This window comes from Crocodylus porosus, unplaced genomic scaffold, assembly GCF_001723895.1.
Source record: "Crocodylus porosus isolate Cpor-Errol unplaced genomic scaffold, CroPor_comp1, whole genome shotgun sequence".
In the NCBI taxonomy this organism is placed as follows: Eukaryota; Metazoa; Chordata; order Crocodylia; family Crocodylidae; genus Crocodylus; species Crocodylus porosus.
In genome coordinates this window covers 2125266-2151394 of record NW_017728946.1, presented here as the reverse complement: position 1 = coordinate 2151394, position 26129 = coordinate 2125266, and the positions used below count along the sequence as shown (strand labels likewise).

At 43.2% G+C, this 26129-nt stretch overlaps 1 protein-coding gene and 1 long non-coding RNA gene across 6 annotated transcripts in view; both read right to left on the bottom strand.

Annotated features, from left to right (window-relative positions):
• The window catches only part of RALGAPB (Ral GTPase activating protein non-catalytic beta subunit), a 191889-nt gene that overhangs the window by 101726 nt on the left and 64034 nt on the right, over positions 1–26129 (bottom strand). For all 5 annotated transcript variants that reach the window (XM_019550734.1, XM_019550735.1, XM_019550736.1 and 2 more), the window contains 2 exons: positions 13058–13259; positions 1073–1240 (listed from right to left, as the gene is read on the bottom strand). In XM_019550734.1, coding sequence (XP_019406279.1) covers positions 1073–1240; positions 13058–13259 — 370 coding nt within the window. The remainder of the gene's footprint in view (positions 1–1072; positions 1241–13057; positions 13260–26129) is intronic.
• On the bottom strand, positions 5321–10220 carry LOC109320589. The gene is made up of 2 exons (XR_002103820.1): positions 9859–10220; positions 5321–6626 (listed from the first exon to the last, which is right to left on the bottom strand). It is a non-coding gene; the product is annotated as an uncharacterized LOC109320589 (long non-coding RNA).

Here is a 26129-nt window from a genome sequence, read left to right as displayed (position 1 = left end):
ATCTAATGATTTGGTTATCTGATCATAGAAGGCCACCAGGTTGGTCTGACAGGACCTGCCACTGATGAACCCGTGCTGGTTGCCCCTAAGCATGAAATCCCCTGTTGGCCCTCATGGATGTGTGCCAGCATAATTCTCTCGAACAGCTTGCCTAGGATCGAGGTAAGACTAACTGGCCTATAGTTTCCCAGGTCCTCCTTCTTACCCTTTTTGAAGAACTGACCATATTCAGTTAATTTGTTGGTTGCTTTTCATTTGTAAAAAAATATTTAGCATTTGTATTATTGTTAAATGCTAAATAAAAAAATCATGTCAATATTCATACTGTCTACATTTTTAAATAAATAGCTTTTAGCTATATTTAAAGACTAATAATTTTGTTCTTCCTACAGACATCAATTTTCAGTGACAAGTAACACAGCTACTGAAATTTATGCACATTTCCTCTTAAAATGTTTTAATCATTAGTAGCTTCCTTTTCAAAATTAATGCATTAAAACTACAAACACAATTGATAGCAGACTACTTATTTCACTTGGTTCATTTTTATTGACAGGTCACCAACTAAGGATATACTTGTGAATCTAGGGCAATAAGAGTGCCATTTCACTACAACTAAGCAAGACTTATGAGTATTCCATAGGTTAAAACACAGCATGTCCTTTGAAATGCACCCCAGATCATTTCATTCCATCCAGGAAGAGCACACACCAACTGCAGATGTTTTCTCAGCCTGATGAAGGGTTTTTATAAACCCAAAAAGCTTGCTTAAAAATTGTTTCCAACTATTTAGGTTGGTTTAATAAAAGATACCAGATTCACCCAAAGAACCTTGTCTCCCCAGGTCATTACCACTTCAAAGTTCTTTGAATGGACTTAGGTAAGGCTTAAGAAATGTAGACATTACCATTATTAAAACCCAAGTCACTGCTAAGCACTAATTCTGCTATCTAATCCATATCATAGACCACATGAACCTTAGTATACATTTCAATAGTTTTTAAAAACCATTGAGAAACAAGATGTAAATACAATAAAATAAAATCACATTTTAATAGGAAAAAGTATTTACCTGTCAGGTAAAATAGTTTCAAGAGCTGATATGAAGTAAGGAACCACAACATCAATCCCCTTCAGGTCACAGCAGAACAAAGGAGGGGAATTTAGGATAATGCTGGCCAGCACCGGGTGGCAAATGAAATCTGCTATCTGCAAACCCTGAATTAAGAGCATATAAAATCTGACAGAGAAAGAAAGGATTAAAATTACTGGTGTGTAAAAACCATTTGCATGCTACAGCAACTACTTATTTATTTCATTTATATGTCACCCCTCCCAACAAGGCTTGGAATAAAAGAAAGAGAATACTTATACAACAGAAGGACAAAACAATTTAAATGGGAACTAGAAAATCAACAACAAACAGCCCCCCTAAATATTATCTCAACCTAGCATTATTTGCCCAACGGCTGCTTAAATATAAAGGACTTAGTGCTTCTGAAAGACATCCAGGTGCATTTCTGGCAGCCCTTGAGGGAAGGAGTTCCAGAGCAGAGGAGCAACTGCTGAAAAGAACCTTCCTAGAATGGTCTTTACTTATTTTGCTCTTTCTAATATTAAGCATAGCCTAAAACATTGAAAAATTAGGAGCCAAAAGACAGAGACAGACTCCTAAACCCAAGTTAAGTTTGGGATTCTAAAAAAGCACCCAAATGATTCAGCAGCAAAAATCACACTGGCTTCAGAATGACTGATTTCAGATTGTAGCCTGAAGGAATATTGCCTAATCCAGGAGTTGGCAATTTATGACTTGCAAGCTTGATCCAGCCCATGGAGAGGTCTGATCCATCCTACCAAGGCCAAATCCAGCATGGGGGAATCAGCTTCACAGAGGCTATACAGCATTTGAGCTTACCTTTACTGCAGAGGAGCTGAGAAGCTGGCAGCCAGCCACCTGGTGCCAGGGGGTGAGCGGTATAGGTAGGAGGAAATATTTCCAGATCAATGATGTCTGGGTCATAAGCTCCAGCCCATGCCAGCAAAAGGCTGCTGACTCCTGGCCTACTAGTCAAAGCATTTGATCTAACTAGTGGAAGTTCATGTATTGGAAGGTAGTGAGCGCTGAAAATATAGGTTCAGCTAGATCAGGGATATGGCCCATGGGCCATATCCAGCAAACCAACTGACTGGATCTGGCCCTCAGGTGGGCATCTTCCAATTGACTGGAACCAGCCTGCAGCTGCCCCCATGGTGCTCCACATGGTGCCAAGCCCTGCCCTGCTCCTGCCCTGGGGCAGCCTGTGCTTCCCTAGCCAGTGCACACAGCTTCCCAGTGAGACTTGTCCTGGTGTGGCTGCAGCCACCCAGATACTGCTTAGCTCCCCCCACCTCTAGTACCACCACACCTCCTCCTCCTGCCCATGCTGAACCACTCCAGGCAGTGGGGGGAAGCTGCAGCCAGGTGGCTCCTGCCCCAGTACATGGGGCTCCAGCTCCAGCTCCCAGCTGCCTTCCACCTACTCCACCCACCCAGAGCAATGAGCAGCCACCTGCAGGGGGCTGAGCAGGTGGAAGCAGCTGGGACCTGAAGCCCAGCTGCAACTCCCCTCCCCCACCTAGAGTGGTGCAGCAATGGCAGAAGGAGGAGGAGCAGCTAGAGGTAGAGGGAGCTGAGCAGTACCTGGGCAGCTGCAGCAATACCAGGAGCACCCTGCTAGGAAGCTATGCACACTAGCTGGGGCCAGGAGCACAGTGCAGGTTGTCCTGGGCATGGCTCAAACTCAAGTGGAGCATGCAGGAGCAGCTGCAAACTGTATCTACAATGCCCAGGTGAGCTCTGCTGCACATACTCCCTGCCCCACACCCCGGCTAGCTCTTGGGACCTAGCACACAGGCAGTCCCCACCCCCACCCCTCAACTGCCATGCTTTCCCATGCCCACATGCCCCCACACACCCCACAATATACATGAGTAAGACTTAATTTTGAGGTATTATGCAATCGCGTTTATGTACGCTACTAAAACAACCCACAAATCAGGACAAAAAAATACTTCTTGAAATCAAATTAAAACATTATAGATTTTTGTTTTAAAACCTGTATGATTTTTTTTTTTTTTTAATCTACAATTTGTTTAAATGATATCTTCTAAAAGATTGCGTGTGGCCCTTAACAGCTCACCAAACATTAAGCGGTTCTCCAGCTGAAAAAACTGCCCATCCTTATTAGTTTTGATTGAGCTTTTATTAAAATTGTCAGCAAGACCTTGGGTCTAGCAATTATAGCATAAAATGAACACAAGGGCTAAATCCTATTTCACATACGTTGCTGAGGAGAACAGCACAAATCTGTAGCTTAAGGGGCTGGAGAGCAGAGATCCCAGCATATCTTCAGACTGCAGTCTCTGGGCCACTGAGTGCAGAGTTGAGAGCCATTTGCTGTCTTTACACAGGCTTCTACTGTGGTGTCCCTGCAACAGCGAGCCTAGCCAGTTTCAATTCTCAAGAGCTCATCAGTTACAGGAGGAGCACTATCACCCCAGGTAGCCAGGAATGGAGGTCTACTGTTTCCTTGCCCTGCCGTCCATGATCACACATTGCCAGAAGGTACCATCCAGGGCTAGGCCTTTCAGGTGGGTAACATGGGCAACCACTTAGGGTGCCCTGGTCAGAGGGGTGCCCCACACACACACACACAAGCTGCCCATGCTCACAGCAGCACTCTTCCCCCACCTTGCCCCAGGTAGGAAGAGCAGTGCCCAGCCTAGCCTGACCCTTCCTGCTGTTCAGGAGGAGCCAGGACAGGCACATGTGGGCAGGATGTCACCTACTCCAGTCCACCCACCTTACTCCCACACAGCAGCAGCAGTGCTTGCCCACCAAACTGCCAGGCACACCATGCTGCTCTGCCTCTCCCTTCCCCCTCCTGCCAACTGCATCCCAGCTGACTTCCATGGTAGTAAAGCAATGGAACAGGCTACTCAGAGAGGTTGTGGAGTCTCCATACTTGGAGGATTTTACGATTCAGGTAGAAGCCTTGGCTGGGATGATATAACTGGGGGTGGCCCTATTTTGGGCAGGGGGTTGGAGATTACAGCTTAATTTCTGAAACTTTTGCTACTACTACTAAATACTTGAGTTTAAACTCAAAGAAAGGGTGCCAAAATACAAGTTTGCCCAGGATACCATTTTCCCTAATGCCAGCCATGGTGCTATTCTTTGCGTTTTACTTGAGAAAGAGTCATGGTGGACCTGAGAACATTTTGTGTCCTCATCTAGTTCATATGCCAGCTAAAGGGCAACAGCTAGTGACCTAAAAAAGACCTCCTTGAAATCTACCTGCTATGCACCACAAACACCAACAGAAACAAGAACAATGCCATACAGGATACCCAGGAGGATGGCTTTTTCTGGGACCACCAGCAAACCATGTACCCCTGCTTCTAGGCCAGAGATGAGCAGCAACTCATAGGAGAACATAGTCCAGGGGCCCTAGGGTGGCAAGGAACAGTGAAAGAACTTTTGGATGAGCCATGTCACCTTCAGAGATGCAGTCCATGCTGGCTCTATCATTTGAGTAGCAAGCCAACAGCTTGACAGCACCACTCAACATGGAGAAGGAATCAGCATCTAGAAACTGGCAAGCCCCAAATGCCAGGTATGTTACCCAGCCAGAAGGCCTGGGAGCACAGCTCCTACAACTCACCAAGTCGCAGGAGATTGTAGTCAGAATCACAACTTTGCCATTTTGTCTCCTGCTCACAGCAGCCATAAGGGCTTCTCCACCAAACTGCACTGCACAGCTTAACCTTAGACAGTTTGCACAAATGAGCAACAGCAAGATCAGGAAAGGTTCACAATGTTAGGGTCTTTAGAAACTCTAACCTAGTTCCCCTGATGAAGTGGGAGGAGTTTACCTGTAACTCTGTCCTCCCTCCACGCCACTCAGGGACGTAGCCTATGCGTTTCTACCATGACTAATGAAGCCTTATACGGGGTACTTGGATGCCAGGAAGAAACTGTTCCACTGTCAGCTGAGCAGCTGCCACATGACCACTGCATAAGCTTTGGAGCATCTCATGACATGGTAGCGAGTAACGGGATCTGCCAGAACACCACCAGCCTTCATCCCGCATGTGTGCGAAGCCAAAGGGGAAGCCTTTCTGGAGGCTTAGGCAGAGAAAACTTGGGGAATGGTATGCGGCACTGGAGGCCAAGTCCCTGAAAGATGATCATTATATCAAACCGCTTTCATGTTGTCAGACCACAGAGGAGGAGAAAGACAATTGAGTAAAAACTGAACAAGATATGGGATACAACTGCTTTGTGAATTCAAAGAAATGTTTATTAAACAGTAGAAATGATCCAAAACTTCTTTGCTTTCAGTGAACAACAAGAAAGTGCTTTACAAACTGGGGGTGGGGAGAATCAGGGGAGCTTTGTCAACTGGGGACTGAGGGGAAGGGACTAGCAGACAGCCAAACTGTGCCCCATCCAGAAAAAGGCCCACTCAGTGAGTAACTAAGGAGGTAGTAAAGTGGCATGGAATACCATGGCACCATGCTTACATACTGAGTCTCAAGCTGCCAACCCCTCACTAGACAGAGCTGGTCCTGAATCTGTGAAGAATCAGGGAGCTGCTTCAGATTCCATCTGCCTGACTCCTCTGTAAAAGTCAGGGCCCTAAAACTGGAGCAGGAGGTAGAGTGGGGGCAGAGAATGGCTATGAAAAGGCATGCCAAGGGTACAGTTGAGACTATGCCTATGTCCACTGACTAGGCCATAACCTTGGGTCTGTCAAGTGTGCAGGGGGGAGGCCTGGGTATAGGAGGTTGGGAAACAGAAACCATAATCAAAAGGGCATGGACTGAACCCTGGGAAGCAAAGATTGGTCCTCTACCTGGGGCCAGTGGTACTGTCAAGCTTAACACTCGGATAATGGGGTGAGATGGACATGCCTGGCTGGAAGACCAACCCAAGGTGCTGTTGGGGGTATAGTCTTTGGATTGGAATGAGATTCTGTCTGGCTTCTGTTGATAACCCAGCCCCTGACAGGGGCCTGATGGAACCTGCTGCTGGTAGCCTTGGCCTGGAGCAAAACTCTCCTCATAAACAGGGGCTGGGCAGGAAAACTCTGACCTTGGTAAAGCCTTGCAGCAGGCTGAAGGGGCTAACCTTAGCTGTGACATCTTCCTGGGGCAGGCTGCTGAAGGTACTCCTGGCACAGAATGGAGAGGAGATGAAGGGAATAGGAAGGGCAGAGATAGTGATATGAAAGACACCTGAATGTTCTTCATCTGTCTGCTGTGTGTGCAAGTCTGTTGGGTGTGTCTTTCCATCTGGAGGGCATCTCCACAGCTTGTCTCCCTGCTAGTCTTGGTATTCGTCCTGGCCTGGAACAGCCATGAGCTATGGCTGTGAGATGTCCCATCTCACCAGTGCACCACCCCAGTCCTGGTGAAATACCATCCTCGCCCTCCATTCCTTGGTAGCAGTAGCCCTTCACTGTTATGACACCATGAAATTTGACAGCATCTCCACCATGGTCCCTCTTCTCCTTCTGTACTCAGAGTCTCTGTGCTGCTGGGCGTGACTTTGGGACCTCCATGCCTAGCTGTGGGAGCTGACCCTGAAATGACAGCAGTGAAACAAATATCCTCTGTTAAACTTTTGAAACATTAAAATAAAGCAATGCCTCCACAGCCAATTGCAGGAAGCTCATCACTTTCACTTCTGGCCCCTATAATGGCTAGTTCCTGCTGTCCAGTTGCTCTGGGACAAGGAAAGATGGCAAGCCATCTCCCCACCAGAACTCATTTTTAGGGACCTGATAGCACTGATGTGTGTGTGGGGTGGGGAATGATGACGATGACAGGGGACCCCACCTATTATCCATCTGCAGGATTCTTTCCAGAGAGGAAGGGATGGGAAGAGGATAGTAGCCAACTCCATGGTTAGGACACCTGGGATTCTCTCTAATAGTTCCCCTAATTTTCAGGTCATTTTCTTCTACAGAGAAGGGCAACCAAGATGATCAGGGGTATGAAGCAGCTGCCATACCAAGAGAAACTGAAAAAGCTAGAACTCTTCAGTTTGGAAAGGAAGGCTGTATTGGAAGTGGGGATGGGAGAGAGATATGGACAGAGGTCTATGAAATCATGTAGAATATAAATAAAGTGAATATGGAAGTGTTATTTATCAAGCCTTAGAATACTAGAACTAGGGATCAATTAGCAGGCGACAAGTTTAACTGTGTTGTGTAACTTTTTTTTTACACAATACACAGTTTGTGCGTGGAACTCATAACCACAAGAGATTGTAAATGGAAATAGTATAGCCAGGTTCAAAAAGGACTAGACAAATTCACAGATGATAATTCCACTAATTACTATTAAGAAAGAACAGTCAGAGATGTATCCCTCTGGCATCTCTAAACCAAATGGTGGATGTTAGGGGCAGTTGTAACAGGGGACAGATCAGTCTCGATATACTCTGTTCATATGCTCTGTCTCTCTAAAGCAACCACTACAACCACTGTGGGATACTGGGCTAGATGAATCATTGGTCTGAACCTTTTATGCAACTTTATGTTCTACAGAGACATTTCACTGCTCCATGCGACTGTCTTGTAGACAGGAGCTGTTTAAGACAATTGAGACTAACTTCCCTCTATATGCTCTTCTGTCACTGAAAAAGGCAGTCTTGCTTTGGTGGCTCTTGGGAAAGAAAATGGCTCCCTTTTAATGTGACACATCGCCCAGAGTACCTGCAGAGGAAGTGCCAGTACACAGAAATTGATAAATACTATTGGCTCCTTCTGGGTGGAGGCAGTGTAGTGAAACCCTAAGGATACTGCAAGCACTGTGGAGAACTTATAAGCTCAGGGCAATCCTCCCATCATGATTGTAAGCTTCCAAAGTACTGCAGTCACCACTCCTAAAAGACTCTCCCCTCTAAAGCTCTGCAAGTTCTCCAAGGTAACCAACTACCATAATCTTCTGTGGCCACTGATTTTGACCCTATACTCTCACACTGCAGCAACTGCAACAGGAAACCTAAAAGCCCAGCTCCTGCAACTACACAAATCAATGCTGACTGCTGTCAAAAAATTGTTCCCAAGACATTTTAAACTATTTCATCCAGCAATAGATCTCTGCAAGCACTGTCCTCAGGACTGTTTTGTGCTATGAAAAATGTAAATTGCTCCTTTCTAACTTGCTACCCAGCCCCTGATCTTGTGGATATGAGAGAGTGAGGGGAGACCGGAAAGGGGACTGATGTTGCTGGCTTTCTTGTGTTCTATGAGTAGGGACCTACCAGATATTGGCAGTCTCCTGTGAAACAGCGTTCCCCATGAAAAAGCATGAGGAACTGGCTATGTTAAAAAAGCTGGGAAAGAGCTGCCAAAAGCTGTCTTCTACAAGGGCAGGGGGAAGGGAGCAAAAAGAAAAAAAAAGGCCCATCTCTTGAAGCTGGGGGTGGGGCGGTATGGGATGGAAAGAGGCAGGAAAAGTTCCCATCTCCATCTCCAGAAGGGGAGGAGGGGAGTGGGGGAGCAGGGGAAAGCCCACCAAAGTCTGTTGTTTTATTTTAGCCAGGTAGCTAGCTTTAGACTTCAGTTGGGTTGGGGAACTGTTTAATGGACATATTTAAACTATCTGTTTACTCAGTAATTATTGCCCTCTGCCCCTTGAAGAAGGTGATAATTAGTCAGTTAACAAGCCAGACAGCTCCAGCTAGAGCTTTCAATCAATGCCTGGAAGAGGTGGGACTTGCAGCACCCCTCAGCCAATCAGAGGCGTGGGGGGCCTGTTTTGTTCCACCTTCAAAATGGCAGCCCCGGCCATGATACAGCCATGAAATTGGGGGCCCTGGCCATGTTACAGTTGTGTAATAGGTTGTTGGGGCCTGTAAACTTGTAGGTCCCTATCTATGAGTTAAAGCAAAGTGCTAGATGAAACTGACTCTAAGCTCTGTCTCTTCAGAAAGTTTTCACTCTGATGTAAACTACAGTAATCTATTGCTGGGGGTGGGGGTGTTTCAGTAGGGATGGAGGGCTGTGGTCTGCTGACAAATTTCTTTCCACTCCCTCCCCTCACTGCATTGTCCAAGACTGCTGGTAGTTATAAAAGAGTAGTGCCTTACTAATGCCCACCAGGGATCTTGGTTCTCTCAAGTTTAAACAAAAATCCCCAATTTTCAGGTTAAAAAAAGTAACCCAAAATCCACATTTTTCCCATGATTAAAATTAAACACCACTATATCGATAGATAAGTAGATCCCTCCCCTTTCCCCCTTCCCCCCCTTCACACACATATATTAGCTACGTTTCATTTTAAATCACAGAAAATGGTAGATTTTGGGTTACTTTCTTACCCCCAAAATCGCAGATTTTTTTTTATCAGTGAAAACCAGGGTCATTGCTGATCACATTTTCCCTGAATATGCAATCTCTCTTTCTTCCTCACAATCAAATTAAAGTAGCAGGTGTTGGCAAAGAGCATGCGAATCCTGAGGAGGTGGCCTGGGATATTAATTTATTAATTTTTTACTTTTTAGGCAGTGATTAAAGGGGGCAGTGGAGTGGTGGCTGGGTTCCCACAGCCAGTCCTGACTAGTGAAGAGTATCTTTACAAAAATAACAAGTGGCAGGTTTTGGGAGACAGGTACCCCAAATGGAGGGATAGGTTGCCATTCTCAGGAAGCCAAACCAAGACTCCCAAAAAGCCAGGCAAACAGTTGGGAAGTGATGGGGCAGTGCCCAAGGTGACATCACTGCCCACCATAGGAATGGAAGCGTCTGTGTATGGAAGCAGAGCAGAAAAGCACTACTGTCACCATGCTGGAGCACTAAAACTTACCAAGTTGTGGTGTCGCGGACAGTCAGCTGGGATAGGCTAGACAGTTCAGCATCAGCGGTATCTGAGCCCTCACGCCAAGATGGCTGCTAAGCCTCCTGAAAGGTGCTTCCAAACTCTAAGTCCTTCTAATTCTGCAATGCCTCCCCAAAGCTGTAGTGAGAAAAGGAACTGGAAGATCTTCTTGTTCCTCTCTGTCAGAGCCCTCAGAGTTGATCCCAAAGTCAGAAATGAAGTGGGACTCCTATCTTGTCACTTCCTACAGGAAGCCATCTCAGCTCCTCGTAGTAGGCACAAGTCAACCTCCAAGTGCCTGAGACCTGGGTAGCATCTCATGCTTTCTTCTACTGTGCCTTCAGCACTTTGGCCTTAGCACTGCATTGGTGCTAGTTGCTGGTACGCCCCTGAGCAGCCATTTCAGAGTTGATATGCTCATTGACTGCCTCGTTGTGGTGGTTTATCTCAAATGAGTTCTAGGTACTCTTGTAGTCCCACATGGCAAGAGGGTCAATTACCTCTGCTGACCTCTGGTTGGTTGTCTCATGGATGCAGTAGAGGAGAAGGGCATTAACATTCTGGGTGCAGGCTGCTGTTCACAAGTTCCAAAAGGTTTCTTCAGCAGCATTCCAACACAGGGAGGATCAACTTCTCAGGATGGGTGTCCAGCAAAATGAGGGCATTGTAGGCATTCACATTGCACAGTAAGTAGATGAAGTCACATGCCCAGCCAGCTCCTGTGACCCTAGAGCAGTGGAGCCTAATGCAAGTCACAAAGCCTACTCTTTGGAGCAATGAAGGAGGTTGGAAACAGAGCAGCATGTGATGTCAGAGAACCAACCAACTTTCTACAGAGCTCTGTTGGAGGATGTAAATATAACATGAAGCACTTCACAGTGCAGTGTTTCAAAGTCGTTTCTGTTTTTTCTGAGGCAGAATGGCCATTTTAAGTGCTTCACTGGCAGTGTACATCTGGCAGACTTTCTGGAGTGCTTTAAAGGTACCTTGGGCATTTCAAACGTTCTAACTATACATAAACTATGAAGCAATGAGTAGCCGCATAATTTCAATTTTTGGCATTTGCACACACGGTTTCAATTCTATTGCCATCTGTTATAGAATAGAAACACCTTGCACATGTACATGTTGCAAGGAAAATGGAGGAGGAGGAGGGCTCTCACCTTATAGCCTAATGATTAGCGCACCTGACAAGGGATCAGGAAACCTGGGTTCTACGTTTCCCTTATCCAGAACTTGTTCCGCCCAGAGCATCTTTCGTTTAGTATTAATGCAGTGAGAGAGGCCTCATTAATACAGCGAAGGGCCTAAAACCCAGGTCTTTCATTCCCTTGACAAGCACCCTAACCACTAGAATACGAGGCTAAAAGGCAGGAGGGCCCTTCCCTTTCCAGAATCAAACATGAGGTAGTTGTGGTTTTTCTGCAATACAGTTTTGGCATTACACACTTCTTGGCCCATTCTATTCCATCCACACAGCCATACTGCACTATTCTTAGAAACCCAACTTTGCAAAAGTGTCAAAAATTGCAGTTACGCAACTATGTAAATTCCGTTTAGGTGCATTAGTCCTGTGCGTGAAATCTCTAAGGGAAAAAAAAATCTTTGTAAAATGGAAATTCTACTAATTTTAAAGAAACAAGACCACTTTAGTCACTTGGGGCACCTATATATTAGTGCAGAGGCTTCTCCGACATGCTTAAATTCCAGCACATCAGAACACACTTAAATAACTGAGTCTGCTAGAGTGGCAATTATTGAACTCCAGCAGCCTCCTGCATCTTATGTATCTGTATCTCCACACTTCAAAATGGTGGTGGGGGCACTTGAACTAAAGCTTGTCAAACAAGCTTTAATTCAAGCACTCCCACTGCCATTCTGAAGTATGGAGACACCGATACATGAGATGCGGTGGCGTTTTAATTACAGCAGCTCTCAGAACCACTCTAATTAAAGCACCACCCTCCCCTGCCCCCAGAGCACATGTAAAAGTTCCCTTCAAATTAAAAAATGAAAAGAACTAGCAATCTGCAAATAAAATACATGCAAAACATCTAATTTTTAAAAGGATGTTATTTTATCCACCTTGCTACACTGTCTGAGTCCACATGCCAAGGTTTTGTTTTAGCATGTTTTTATTTTTTATTTTTATTTTAAATCTTCTCCACTGTTGCTTCATGGAAGACTGGAACCAAAAAAAAAAGGGAAAATTTAATGACTGGATAAGAGGTATATTTTTTTTAAAAGTTGAAAGCAAGTTTCCACTGATCTTTCATCTATGATAAATTTGTGTGTCACTTGTACCAACACAGTGGTTTCTATATTACCTGCATTATTCAATATACTTCCATTTTTCAGATTAATAAATTTTCTACCTTATCAAGCAAACACAATGACAGGCACTAAAATGTATTAATCTGAAAAATCAGATTAATAAGAACATTTTATAGGTTTTATCTTAAAACACTTCCCTGGTTTATTTTTCCATATACAAGTCATATCATAACTTATGAAAGAGAATCTCTCCTAGGATTCCCATATTCAAATTAAAAGCTATTTATTTCCATTTTTGTAGTACTCAACATCATAAAAGAATATTTTTCAATCTCTAAAACACAACCATGTCTGATACTTGTATAGACATAAAAAAATCCTCTAGACATGACAACAGAAAACATCAAAGTTCCAGACAAAGATTAAGCAAGGCTATAAAAAGGAAAGGGAACATTCTTCCTGGTACAGAGGCCACATGAGGGACATCTCTTTTATGGCATCTTAAAGAAAATTCATATAAAACCAAGGTCATACAGGTGACAGGAAGTGCCTACTTTGATTTTCAGAGGTGTCTACACCAGGGGTGGGCAAAACGTGGCCTGTGGGCTGCATGCAGCTTGCCAGGCCATTCTATCCAGCCAGGGCCCCTAAAAAAATTGAGAAAATTAATATTTATCTGCCCCTGGCTGCCTGTCATGCGGCCCTCAATGGCTTGTCAGAACTCAGTAAATGGCCCTCTGCCCGAAGTAATTGCCCGTCCCTGGTCTATACTAACTCCCTTTAAGGACATGATCATTTATCCACTGATTAGCAAAACAAAATTCAGAAGCTAAGTGGATACTATTTACTGAAAATAAATTTGATTTTCACCCAGAGTTAGAGAAGTAAAGCAACTGGAAGACAGTTTAAGTACCGGGATAAGTAAGCTGGCAGTATTTCCTCCCCAGTCTTCTTGCTACAAAATATCCTACACAGTGTTCCACAGGCTTCTGCTCTTCCTGATTCATAGTTGTCTGGAAATTCACTTGCATCAAACATGGGATTGGAAGCTATAGTGTCTGTGGACATTTGTGATCCTTTCCGACGAAACTCCACACTAGCTTGTGTTGCTATAGCTGGGATGAGAAAAACAAGGTTTCATTGTATTTGTCAACATACAACATAGGCTCATGGGATCCTGGACACAAAGATCAAGTCAAATTTAGTGATTATTACAAAGCTGTTAGTTTACTACATTTGAATCCCTACCTTTGTTTATAAACTATTTTGGGGTGTCCTAAGGTATGAGGAATATTAACCCTTCTGACCTAGCTATGAAGTATATTTGCTCTCAGCTTTCTGTAGTGAAAAAGTACACGTTATTCTTAATTATAGCTTCTCTTATCCAGTCAGACTCCCTGCATTGCTAGCAAACCAAAAAGTCTACTACTCCTACATCCTCTCCTTCAGAAAATGATACATCCTTATTTCCTAACCTTTATTAATACATTCTGGGACTATATAAAATTGTTCCACTAATCCTACCACCAAGCTTCATGCTCTCTGACCATCTGATTTCATTTCTGTCCGTCTCTTAAGCACAGAACTACTACTCTGACACAGCTTCTCTGTGCATGTCATCTTTACTGCTGAAGCAAATATCCTACCTTACTGGTTCTGGAAATCAAAAAGCAAGCAGGACCTAGAGTAAGAAGACTGGCAAAGACAAATGTGAAAGGTGGGGTATGGGAACTTGTTGAAAGTCGCTATCTTGATATAATCCTTATTTCTATATGCAACACCTGTAATTGCCTACAAAATTTTGGAAATTTAGCTAATTTAGATGATAATTGCAAAGAACTGGGGACCTTCCTAGCAGCTAATTCACAACTTTAATGAACATTTTGAATAATTTCTCTAATATACTTCACAAACACTTATAGAAAAATCAAAAAGCTTGAGAAAGCCTAGTGGGCATAAATGGGGTTGCCTATTCTTTAGCTTTGTTTTCCCACAGAATGTGGTATAAAGAATGCACTTCACAGTATTTCTACTAGAAATATAACACCATATGCTCCAAGTACAGGAAGCTTCTCATTTTACTTGCCCATTATTTCTTCTGAAATGGCTGCCAAGAAGATGTATAATGTGCTTGCTGGGCAGGTGAAAATAAATTTCCTTTTTGGATTTCCAAAGACTAGAATAGTACATTCCTTGCAATTCTTAGAAAAGGCAATCATGCCCTTGTATTACTTTTAAAAACCTAGAGGATGTCCACATAAACAGTCAATCATTCTACCATTAAGAGACAGAATAATATAATCTTGAGCATCTTGAGCAGGGGATATTGGGGATATCAGATTTGTAAACAGTGACAAGAATGCCACTCACACTGCAGTCATATATATAGAAACTCTGTTTATACTTTGAAAGCTGCATTATTTATTAACTGTATGGATGGGTATGGATGGGTATGTTTTAGAAAGCTCAGAAAAAATACGAGTAAACTATTTTTCTTAGATTAAAAATTCTTGGTGTAAAACTATCTGATAGTACGTTATGCCGTAAAATGTATAAGTAGTAAATAAGCACAAATCTTTATGCATCTTCCCATGAGCCATTTTTTTTTTATCCCAAATAAGCTATCCAGCAATATATTGGAGTTGGAAAAAAACACTACATGCACAATGCATACATATCAAACACTAGGTCTGTATAAAAATAAGCTTTAAGTTAAAAAAAAAAAAAAATGGTTAGTGCAAAGTCCTGAAATTCATGACATGATCACAGACTAGAGTACAAAAAGATGGGACTGATTCAGGCAGATTAATTTGCTTTTGCCAACAATCTTCCCCATTCAAAAACACACACAAAAAGTTACTTGTCTTTCCCAAGTAAAAGTGCAAAAGCTACAAGAGACAATGACAAATGACATCACAAATAAAAAAAATGGGATTATGAAAAAAGAAAAATAAACATGACTGCAATTAAGGAGAAGCTACTAGTTCCTACTTACAAGATTTATAAGAAAGAAGAATTTGGATAAAAGATGCTGCAAGATAATAGAAATAAAATGGAAACAAATCAAAGGACAGCAGTAGTTATAAAATACTTTAAAGATGATGGAATTGTAATATAAGTTAAGAAGCTTTTAGCTTTTTAAAAAATAGATTAAAAGCTTTATGATACAGCAAGCTTTTTAAAACACATAAGTTATTGGCATTTGGGTCCCAAATTATGATTTTGAAAGTATCACGCAAAACAATGAACAAAAAAAGTTATAAAATTATTAGTAAAGTTTGTATCTGTTTATATTAATGCACATTTAATCTTTACATAAATGTATTAACCCTTCCCAGCTCAAGTGAGTTTCTCCTAGACCAAAATGTATATACACACTACACTAGACTATCATACGACATGTTGACTTGGGGATAGCCCCATTTGGGAACAATTACTTACCCATAGCACTGCTTGCCACAAAATCTTATTTTTGTCCCCAAAGCATACATTTCTAATACTAAATGCATTATGGCTCCAAGTTCCAGAACACAAGCTAGCTAAGACCCCCCTCAAACAAAAGCCAGTGTAAATGTACAAATCTGGTCTCCTCCACCTCAGTCAAGCAATTTCCAGAGTAGAAAATGAAGGCAGTTTAATAACAAAGGAGGTATTCAACACCCAAGAACCAATCCCAAAAGAAAGACAGAAGAAAGAAAAACTCTAATACATAATTTACCAAGAAGACAGATATGATTTACCTTGTAAACTTACCTTTTAAAACTGTTTATTTGAATATACTGGACTAGATCATGAGCTTAAATCCAGTCCTTCAATGCTACTCTGGAAAGCAACATGCTTTCTCCTGCAGAGAATTACCACAGCTGACTTCTGTTCTCCCCCAAACAACTCTCTGGAGCAAGACATGTGTAGAGGAAGAGGAAGTGCCAGAAAGGATTAGAAAAAACTGTACTCCAAAGATCCTCTGCTGCCTTCTGGGAGATAACACCAGTCACCATATTTTAAAGAAGCCTAGGCGAGCTCTTAATTCATTGTAAGTAAGTTGTGATTAGCTCCTTAAGTCAAATCACTGAGAATGATCCCAACATCTTCCAGAATTAGTGTTTTAGAATTTTAGCAAGAGGTTAGGGCAAATCCTACAGATCTCAAGGTTTTCTTTTACCTTCAGACACAGTAAATGTGTGCCCCACTGCACAGTTGGTACTGCACAGTCATTCAGTACTTGTTAGCACTTTAACAAGTACTCAATGACTGCACAGTACCTGGTGGTACTGCACAGTCCCAGCAGCACACAAGACATTTCCAAGGCCACTGCACAGTACATCATTGCTATTGCACAGTAGTAGCAGCAACACAGTTAGTGCCCACCAATGCTACATCACCATAGTGATGAACTACATCACAGTAGCTAGTCGCTACGGCAACACTACGGCAACATAGTGTCTCGTGTAGATGTGACCAGTATGTAGTAACACTATAGAGTGTATTGACATGCTTGTTTACTGTCTATCGTGTGCAAAGATTTAAAAATGTCTCCTTCAGCAGTGGGGAGAGACTTCAGAGATTGACTTTTTTCAACTTGTAAAGAAATGGAGTCTGACTGGTTCTGGATCTGAAGGCAGTAAAGTCTCTTTCTCCAGTGGCTTTCTTTCCAATAGAGACTCCTTGCTCCAGGATTCAGGCAGTCAGTCCAGATGGCTTCCTATGTACAGGTCCATGTACAGTGCTAATCTGTACATTAATACTACTAAATAATGGTAATCTGGGGCTTCTGTCTTTAGGTTAGTCACAATAATGTGCACACTTACTATGCTGACGGCTGTATTGCATCAGCTCATTCAATAAACTACATTTCAGTACCTGCAACTTCATGCACTGAGAAACCAAAGCACTGAAGAAGATTCTCTGCCCCTGCAAGCAACACCATGTGGTGTTCCAGTAGTGTTGATGCACACTTAAGGACAACACTGAGGCATCTTCAGGAACTGCTGAAAAACTGAGCCTTGGCTGTTACTATGTAGCATCTCTGCAGGGAACTCCTTTACCTGCCACAATCAAAGAAAAACCAACTGGAATGGTCAAAGGGCACCATTTATATCCAAGGTCAGCAACTGCCACTAAGGTATTCAGGTTCACACACTAATCAACACACTGCTAGATAATCTGTGCAGGATTCCATCTGAGGAAATAATTTTCCTTCATTCCCACACTTACTCTCTTCCTGCACCCTAAAAGCAATTACCCTAATGACACAAATCAAACCATCAGCTCAAAAGAAGATACTCATACAAAAATCTACCTAGAACACATACTCCAGCCCACCAGGCTTCAATCAAAATTGACAGACTAACTAATAAAAAATAATGAAAAGTCAAAGACGAAATCAAATACCATAGTCCTTTAGTCAGACACAAAAGGCATATAACCTCTGTAATCACTACAAATGTAATTCTAGAAGGCAGATTATGAAGAGTGCTGGATTTATAATCATAGGGTCACAAAAAAGTAGGACTGGAAGAGAACTCAGGAGGTCATCTAGTCCAACTTCCTGTTCAAGGTAAGATTATCCAAATACCTTCCACCCTACTCTGCAACCCAGGGACTGCAATTCCAAAAAATTACACACCCTAGAGCAGAGAGCGAGAACTTCTCTTTCTGTCACATATCCCTTCCATAAACTTAGTCCAGCTCCTTTAGTCTCATCTAACAAAAACTGATTCTGAAAATCTGCTGTTGAGCGTGGTCCTCTCCAAAAATCCAATGCTCGGGGCTCCAGAGCTCTTCTCATAATTCCGCAGTGATCCATGTGTCGGAGATTCCTGAGCTTTCAATTATTGCTCTTCACAGCATATGCCAGGCATTGCTACTCCTGATTTACCTTGATCACTACTTATCCAAGCTCTTCTTGAACATCTCCACAACTTTCCCAAGTTGTCTATTCCATTGTCTCAGTATTCTAATAGTGATTTTCTTGATATCCAATCTCAACCCACTGATATTATTTCAGGCCACTGCTATACATCCTACTCTTTGTAGCAACGGACAAAAGGTATTCCGTCTCTTTCTGGCAGCCCTTCAGATCATTATCATGGTCCCTCTTAATTGCCTTTTCCATATGCTCAACATGCCATTTCTTTCAACCTCTCCTCATACAACTTACCTTCCGAGCCCTTTATCATTTCAGTTCCCCACCTCTGGACCCTAACAGTTCCATATCCTTTTTTAAAATGTGGAGCCTGAAGCTGCACATAATACTTTGGATGAGACCTAACCAACACTAAGTAAACTAGCACTACCACCTCTGGTTTTCCAACTAATATGATTATTGATTGAGCCTAAAACTGCATTTGCATTTTTTGTAGCTGCTACACAACACACTTATATTGAGTCTGTATTACAAATACACTAAGACTCCTAGATCCTTGTCCACAGTACTGCCATCTAGCTTTATGTCACCCATTTTGTATTTCTGCCTTTTATATTCTTCCCAAAGTATAACACTTTGCATTTGTCAGTACTGAACTTCATCCCATTAGCTCCAGCCCAGCTTTCTAATATGCCCAAACCCTTTATTATTGCACTCCTCCAATTTTGTCTCACCTGAAAATCTGTTCAGGAACCTCTCTATTCTAACATACAATTTCTTGATAAGCATGTTGAACAGCACTGGGTCCATGACAGACCTCTGTGAACCTCCACTTAACACCTCCTGCGATTCTGACATGGATCCATTTATAATTACCCTTTGCTTGTGACTACTGAGCCAGATGTCTATCCACCTTTTAGTAGCCTGTTCTAGCCTACATTACTCCAGAAGATTATGAGAAGATCAGGTGAGACTTTGCCAAAGTCTTACTGAAGTCCAGATACACTATATGCACTGCATGCCCTTCATCTACCCAACTAGATTTCCTTCAACTAAGTAACTAATTCCGTAGCACAATTTGTTCTTAGTAAGTCCATGATAGCTGCTCAAGACCTGCCTTTCCTCCTCCAGATGCTTGCAAACAGAGTTCTTATGCTCCAGTAAATTCCCAGTTACTGAAATCAGGCTAACCAGTATATATCATTTGGGTCCCCCTTTTTTTGCCAGGGCACTATCTCTTCCTCGGCAATCTCTCGCAACCAAGGATTGTCTCCCATGATTGTCTTATCTGTGGGTCCAAAAGTGGCTGATGAGGCCTATCCTCAGGGATCGACAGACTCTACTGCAGCTTGGACATGTGTTTCCATGTGGGATGGGTAGCACTGGATTTTTGATTTGGTCCATGATACACTGTTTCTGCTGCTCCTAATTTTCCGTCTTCTGTTGTTGTTGTGAGGTTTCAAAGCACTGAGAACCCTACAACAGACTCTTCCTCCATTCAGGGCAGGCCTGGGCAATCGTCTCCAAGGAGATGACATCCATGCTGATTTTTTTTATGCTGGCCATGACTATGTCCCTGAAGTGCTTCCTCTGCTCTCCTCTTGAACATATGTCTTGGCTGAGTTGGGAGAATAAAATTTGCTTCCGGAGTCAGACATCCAGATGACAGCCTCAACAAAAAGTTGATGTTGGATGGTCATCATCTCAGTATGGTCTTGGTTTTTTTGGCTGAGGTTAAATAGCTTACCACCCATTTGGTAGTTTAGTTCCACTCTGGCTGGAAGATTGCTGGTGGTCAGATGTAGTGCAGCAAAGAAGAGTGATGGAGCCTTGCTTAACTCCCATTTTAACCTCAAAGGGATCTGTCATAGATCCATTACTGAGAACCACTACTTGCATACTGTCATGGAGCAGGCAGAGGATGGTGGGCATCCACATTTCAGAAGGATCTGAACACTTCACTTTTCAGCTGACAGAGTCTAAAGCTTTGGTAAGGTAAAAGAAAGCCATGTAGAGAGGTTTATGTTATTCCCAGTATTTCTCCTGAAGCTGGCAAACCGCACAAATCATGTCAATTGCGTCTCTTGATGCCCTAAGCCCACACTGAGATTCCAAGAGGAGCTCTTCAGCAAGTGGAAAGAGACTGTTCAGAAGGGTTCTCACAACCGTCTTTCCTGTGATGGACAGCAAGGCAATCTCTCTGTAGTTTCCACACATGGACTTGTCTCCTTTCTTGAAGATAGTCACGATCATGGCATTCTTGAGGTCATCTGGGATTTCCTCATCATTCCTGATCCTTAAGATGAGGACATGAAGCTATGATGAAAACTCCTCTCCTTGTTTGAAGTTGCCAGCAGGAAATTCCATCTGCCTTGTTATTCTCCAACTGCTTGATGGCTTTCCTCACCTTGTCAAGGATCATCTCTGACTGGGTGGTGGGATGGAATTAAGAACACTCTCGCCCACAACAGAGTTTTGATTGAGAAGGTCTTTAAAATGCTCCTTCCAATGGGCAGTGATGGCTCCCCTTTCCTTGATCAGTTCTCTTCCATTCTTAGGTCTCAAGGAGGCTTGGTCCCCAAGTGCTCGGACCATGGATGGCTTTAGTGGCAGTAAAGAAACCATGGATATCATAGATGTCAGTAAGATGTTGAATCTCCTTAGCCTTGTCTTCCCACAATTTGTTCTTCATATCACAGGTCCTCCTCTGGACCTCTGCCCTGGCTTGTTGGAGATTTGTTTGGATTTTGGTGTCATTTTGGCAAGCACAAAAAGCCTTAGGCTTGCACTCAAATCAACTCTTGGATCTCCCACTCATTTTCATCAAACCTGTCTTGATGTTTCCTGGCAGAGAATCCAAGCATTTCTTCACAGGCACTGACGATGGTGGCCTTGAGGGGACCCCACATGCTGCTGACATTCTCCCACTGATGTTGATTGGAATTCACCAGTTTTCATTGAGGCACTGGTGGAAGAGGTCTCGCTTGCTCAGGTCTTTGAGTCCTTCAACGCTGATCTTCCATCAGCAGTGCTTTGGCTGCAGCTGTTGTTTAGGAGCCAGTTTTAGTGACATAACCAAGCAGATGAGTCAGTGATCAGTCCAGCAATCATCAGCTCCTAGTACAGTTCACACAATATCTACATCTTTATGATCCCGGACATAGACAATGATGTAATCAATCAGGTGCCAATGCTCAGATCGTGAATACTGCCATGACGTCTTGTGCCTGTTTTTTTCTGGCAAAACAGGGTTTTGGTGATGGTGAGTCCATGTTTTGTGCATTTAGTTAAGAAAAGAATGCCACTGGAATTGACCTTTCTTACTCCTATCTTGCCGATGGTTCTGTTCAAACGTTAAGAGTTCCTTACAACTCTAGCACTGAAATCACCAAGAAGAATAAGTATGTCACCCTATGGAATGTCAGAAAGGATGTGATCAAGAATGGCATACCATTCCTCCTTGGTTTCATCGGTGAAGAGTGACATATTGCCTCCCCACCAGATTAAAACAGAAAGTCATGAGGCGCTCATTAATTCCAATAATGAATTCACTGAGTTGGTTTATGAGTTCATTCTTAATGGCAAAACCAGCTCCATGAAGTTGGCATTCTTCTTCCTGTTTACCCTTCCAGAAGAAGGTATAGTCCCCTTCATGTTCTTTGAGCTGCCCATCTCCCGCTCACCAGGTCTCACGCAGTGCAGCTACATTGATGTTGTATTGCTCGAGTTCTCGGGCCACAACTGCAATGAGGTGCTCAGGGCATTCATTATTAGGGTTGTCCATGAGGGTCCTGATGTTCCAGGTCCCAAAAATGATGGCGCATCTTTCCCGGTATTTGACTGCAGTAAAGGTGAAACCACTGGATGCAGTTCTCCAGTCAGGAATACAGAACACTGTATTAAACAGGTTATGTTTACGGCACCTTTTCTAGCCCTCTCCCCATGTGGAGAGAACAGAGTGGGTCCTGAAAAGAGCTACTAGTCACAGTTACAATTGCTGAATCACACTCCTGTCTCAACCAAGTGTTAGACAACCTTGTTGTAGCTGCTAGATCATGCCAGTTCATGACTAGGAGCTTCCAGGCCTCACAGTCCTGCTCCCATTACCTTTAGCTAGTCACCAAAGGGCTTGAGGAATCTGCTGGAAAAGCTGTTTTCATGGAAGATGCCTATGCACACATGACTTCATTTACTGTGGATAAGTTGCTGCATATCAGCTTCCACATGGCTCTTTACAAAATGGGACCCTGATCCAATGGCAAGGAGACTGAGACAACTGGGGATCTCATTTTGCTGCAGCCTTCATCTACCTTTGCAGCTCCTGAGATTCTAATATTTTCTTCCGCCTGTTCCACCTTGAGGACTTGTAGACCCATGGCTGGGGGCTGGGCAGGCTTATTATAGTGGTGACCTGTACTAGCCATGTCATGGCATTATCAAAGGATATATGTGGCTTTACAGAAGGGAAAACATTGCCATCTGCTGTCCTCCCCATATCCTGGTGGTGCTGCTGCTGCTTGGTCCACAACAGCTTATTTGTCAGTTACCCTTGCTTATTTCACAGCTAACCTTTCCTGAAGTTCATTCAACTATCTGCCACCTGTGAAGATATTGGGTAGTACAGTGCTGCCCCACAGAAAAGAGGGCACTAGATATGTACTTTCAGTTGTTTGAGACCTAACCTGTCTCCCAAGACTTGGTAACTATTATTACAGTAATCTTGAATAAAATTAATCAGGTCCTGCTTACTTAAATGTATTCAAAACAATTCAAAGCACTGTGACTCTCTTTCATTATCTCAAACCTCAGCTTGTTGCCTTCCTTAGGTGTCTGGTTACCAGGGAGTGGGGTGGGTGGGGGGGAGGGGTTTCAGTGAAAACTGTGGCAAAGTAACTGCTGAGAAGCTTCATCTTTACATCTTCTGTTAAGAGCTTACCTTGGCTGTTTTCTAGTATAAGGAAGCTGCGGTTTTGCTGGACAACATATTTATAAAACTTCTTTCTTTTTTAATTTAACTGCTTCACAAGCTATAGCTTTTTCACCTGTGTGTCCTTGATTCTGTCCCTGCAAGTTCTTGCTGTTTCCTGGCATACTTTCTTGGTAGCCTGCCTGCCCTTTCATTGCCTGTATGCTTTCCCTTTCCATCTGAAATTTCCTAGAAGCTCCTTGTGCAGTCACACCAATCTGCTGCCATACTTCTTGTGCTTCCACTATGAATAGCTTCTTGTTGAATTTCCAATACTGTGCCCTTCAGAAGGTCCCTGCCCTCCTGGACTCCTTCATCCTTCAATCTGTCCTCCTATAGCAGTTTGCCTACTACCCTGAGTTGATTGAAATCTACCTTTTTGAAATCCAGCATCTCAGTTCTGCTGACCTTATGTTTTCCCTGTGAATTATGAATTCTATTATATCATGATCAACTCCTCCCAAGTTTCTCATTACCTTTACATTCTCCACCAATTCTTCCCTATTGGTTAGGATAAGATCCAAGATTGATCATCCCCTAGTCGTATCCTCAACTTTGTGAAACAGAATTTGTCCTCCACGCAAGTTAGAAACTTGCTCAACATTTTCTTTGGCTGTATTATTGTACTAACAGATATCTAGGAAAGTTAAAGTTCCCCACCAGTAGCATCTCATAACATGTGGGTAACTCTGTCACCTTCTCAAGGAGTGCCTCACCCACCTCTTCTTCCTGACTTCATAGCCTATAACAAATACACACTATTATGTCACCTTTCACCTGCATCCAAATATGTTCTGATCTGCTACCTTCTTCCTCCTGAGACAGGAAACAAGAATATATAAATTTTTGCATATAAAAAGCAATGCCATCACCTTTTCTTCCAATTCTGTACTTCCATAACAGAGTGTATCACCCAAGTTTATGTTCCAGTCACATAAGAGTTGTCTCACCAACTCTCTGTAATACAAATCAAATCATGGTTTTCATGCCAACCTGCGACTTTCAGCTCTTCTTTGTTCCCTTGTTTGTTCCCCCAGAAGCATGTTACATTTTGACCTACTTATTTGCATTTTGTATCTCTTGATGCTGTCCCATGGTGCTCTAGCTCAATCCGAGTTGAGTTGCTGCTTTTCATTCTCCCGCACCCCTGGATTGTTTGCTCTCTTGCTGGAAGGTTTTGTTCACCATTCCCTGTAGAACTGAGTTTAAAGCCTCCTTACTATGATAACCAAAAATACCCAAAGATGCTGTTTCCAGGTCTAGTCAGATGGATCCCATCTCTTGATAGCAATCTTGCTTCACAGAACCTCTGCCCATCATCAAAGAATCCAAAGCCTTCATGGTCAAACCACCTTATCAGCCACATATTTATCTCCATGATAGGATGGGGCCTTGCCTGGGCCCTCATCCTTCCACTGAGAGGATTGATGAGAACACCACCTGCGCTCCAAACTCTTTAATCTTCCTGCCTTATAGCGTCCTCTGATCTGCTCAGTGTCATTTCTCACTGGTGCCTACCTGAACAAGCAACAAAAAGTGTAGCGGTCTGAGGGGTGGCTGAGTCCTGGCAATCCTATGACACCCCGAATATGGGCTCCAGGTAAACAGTATACCACATGGGACCCCAAATCCACATGTCAGATTGATGCTCTCTCCCCCACTTACCACCACCACTCTTCTCTTCCTTCCAAATGCAGTTTTGAATTCCCCATCCCTGGGGTCCTGCACTTTTTGCCTTCTGGACTGCTGGGTCTTCTGGTGTTAGAAGACAATCTGCACTCTCAGAAGGGTTTTGGAGTGCCACTAACTGCAAGAATCAAACCCCATGGCTGCACAATTCATAACATGCAGCAACTGTACCTGTTCCCACTCAAGCCTAGCTCCTGCCTGGTTCTCCACCCCAGCTTACTCTGTTTCTGTGCTCTGATTTCCCTAGCTCCTGACTTCTGACACTGCTTTGGACCATGGACATGGATAATGCTTACTGACTAGGACTCTGACTCGAGACTTTCTGGTCAGACTGTCTTGCACGGCCTCGGCCTATGGTCTGGACCCTCCTCTGGCTCAGATATTTTTTCCATGGCCATGCACCTCAAGACTACCCTCTGGCTCTTTATATGTCGTCCTTACCTACCGTTATCTTCCCCTCTGCCTCTTCCCCAGCTATTCCACTACACAGTGCTTGAAGGTGGTTATTGCTTTAATCTGTTCCTCTTAAATTCAGGGGACCTTCCTTCTTCTAGTAGTCACATGCTGCTACTTCTTTTTTGTCCTCTCCAGCATAAGCTTCTCAGGACTCCTATCCAAGAAGTCATTTTCCCTGATAGCATATAATGTTGATATGTGCACTTCCAATACTTCAATCTTTTCCTCCAAGATGGACATTCATTTACATTTGATGCAAATGAAAAGAATGCCCTGCCTTCTGAGAGGAACACATAGTACATACTACACAAGTAACAACTGCTGATCCAGTCTCAATTTATTCCTCCTATCCTCCCTGAATGACACTTAGGCTGCAGAAAACAAAACAAAAAGGCCAAAAATAAACAAAAGCCCATCACCATCCCCAACCTCCCAAAACACTACTGCCTCCTGCTGAGTCCTGGTCCCCTCATCCCACAAACTCTCAGCAAAACTCTCCGTGTTAGCTTTACTTCTCTGTTCTGGTCAGAAGTCAGCAAAAAAAAAACCTTAGTTGAAAGCACGACTCAGCCAAGTTTATCACATTCAAGCAATATCCTTTCAGAGTTCTACAAAACTTCCAAGGAGAATCTCTCTAGCAACAGATAGAACAACTATAACAAAACACTTCTGTCAAGTCTGTCATAATAGAGAACTGACCAATTACTGAACGAGAACTTACAGCTCACCCATTAGAAGTTTCTGTGCTTCACAGCTGAAATACCTACTCCCCAGTGTTAGAAAGAAATTTGCCAAATTTGGGATTAATGAGGCAGCTACAGCATTTGGGAGATTAGTACATACAAACTAGACATGGGAAACAAGGAAATCTACTAACCCAAGGATAAACTAGAAAGTAGGCAAATGAAGAAACTGGGGGACTGTGGTGTCAACACCCACACAGTCAAATGGGTCGCCAACTGGCTGGAGGGCCGCACCCAGAGGGTGGTAGTGGATGGGTCCTTCTCA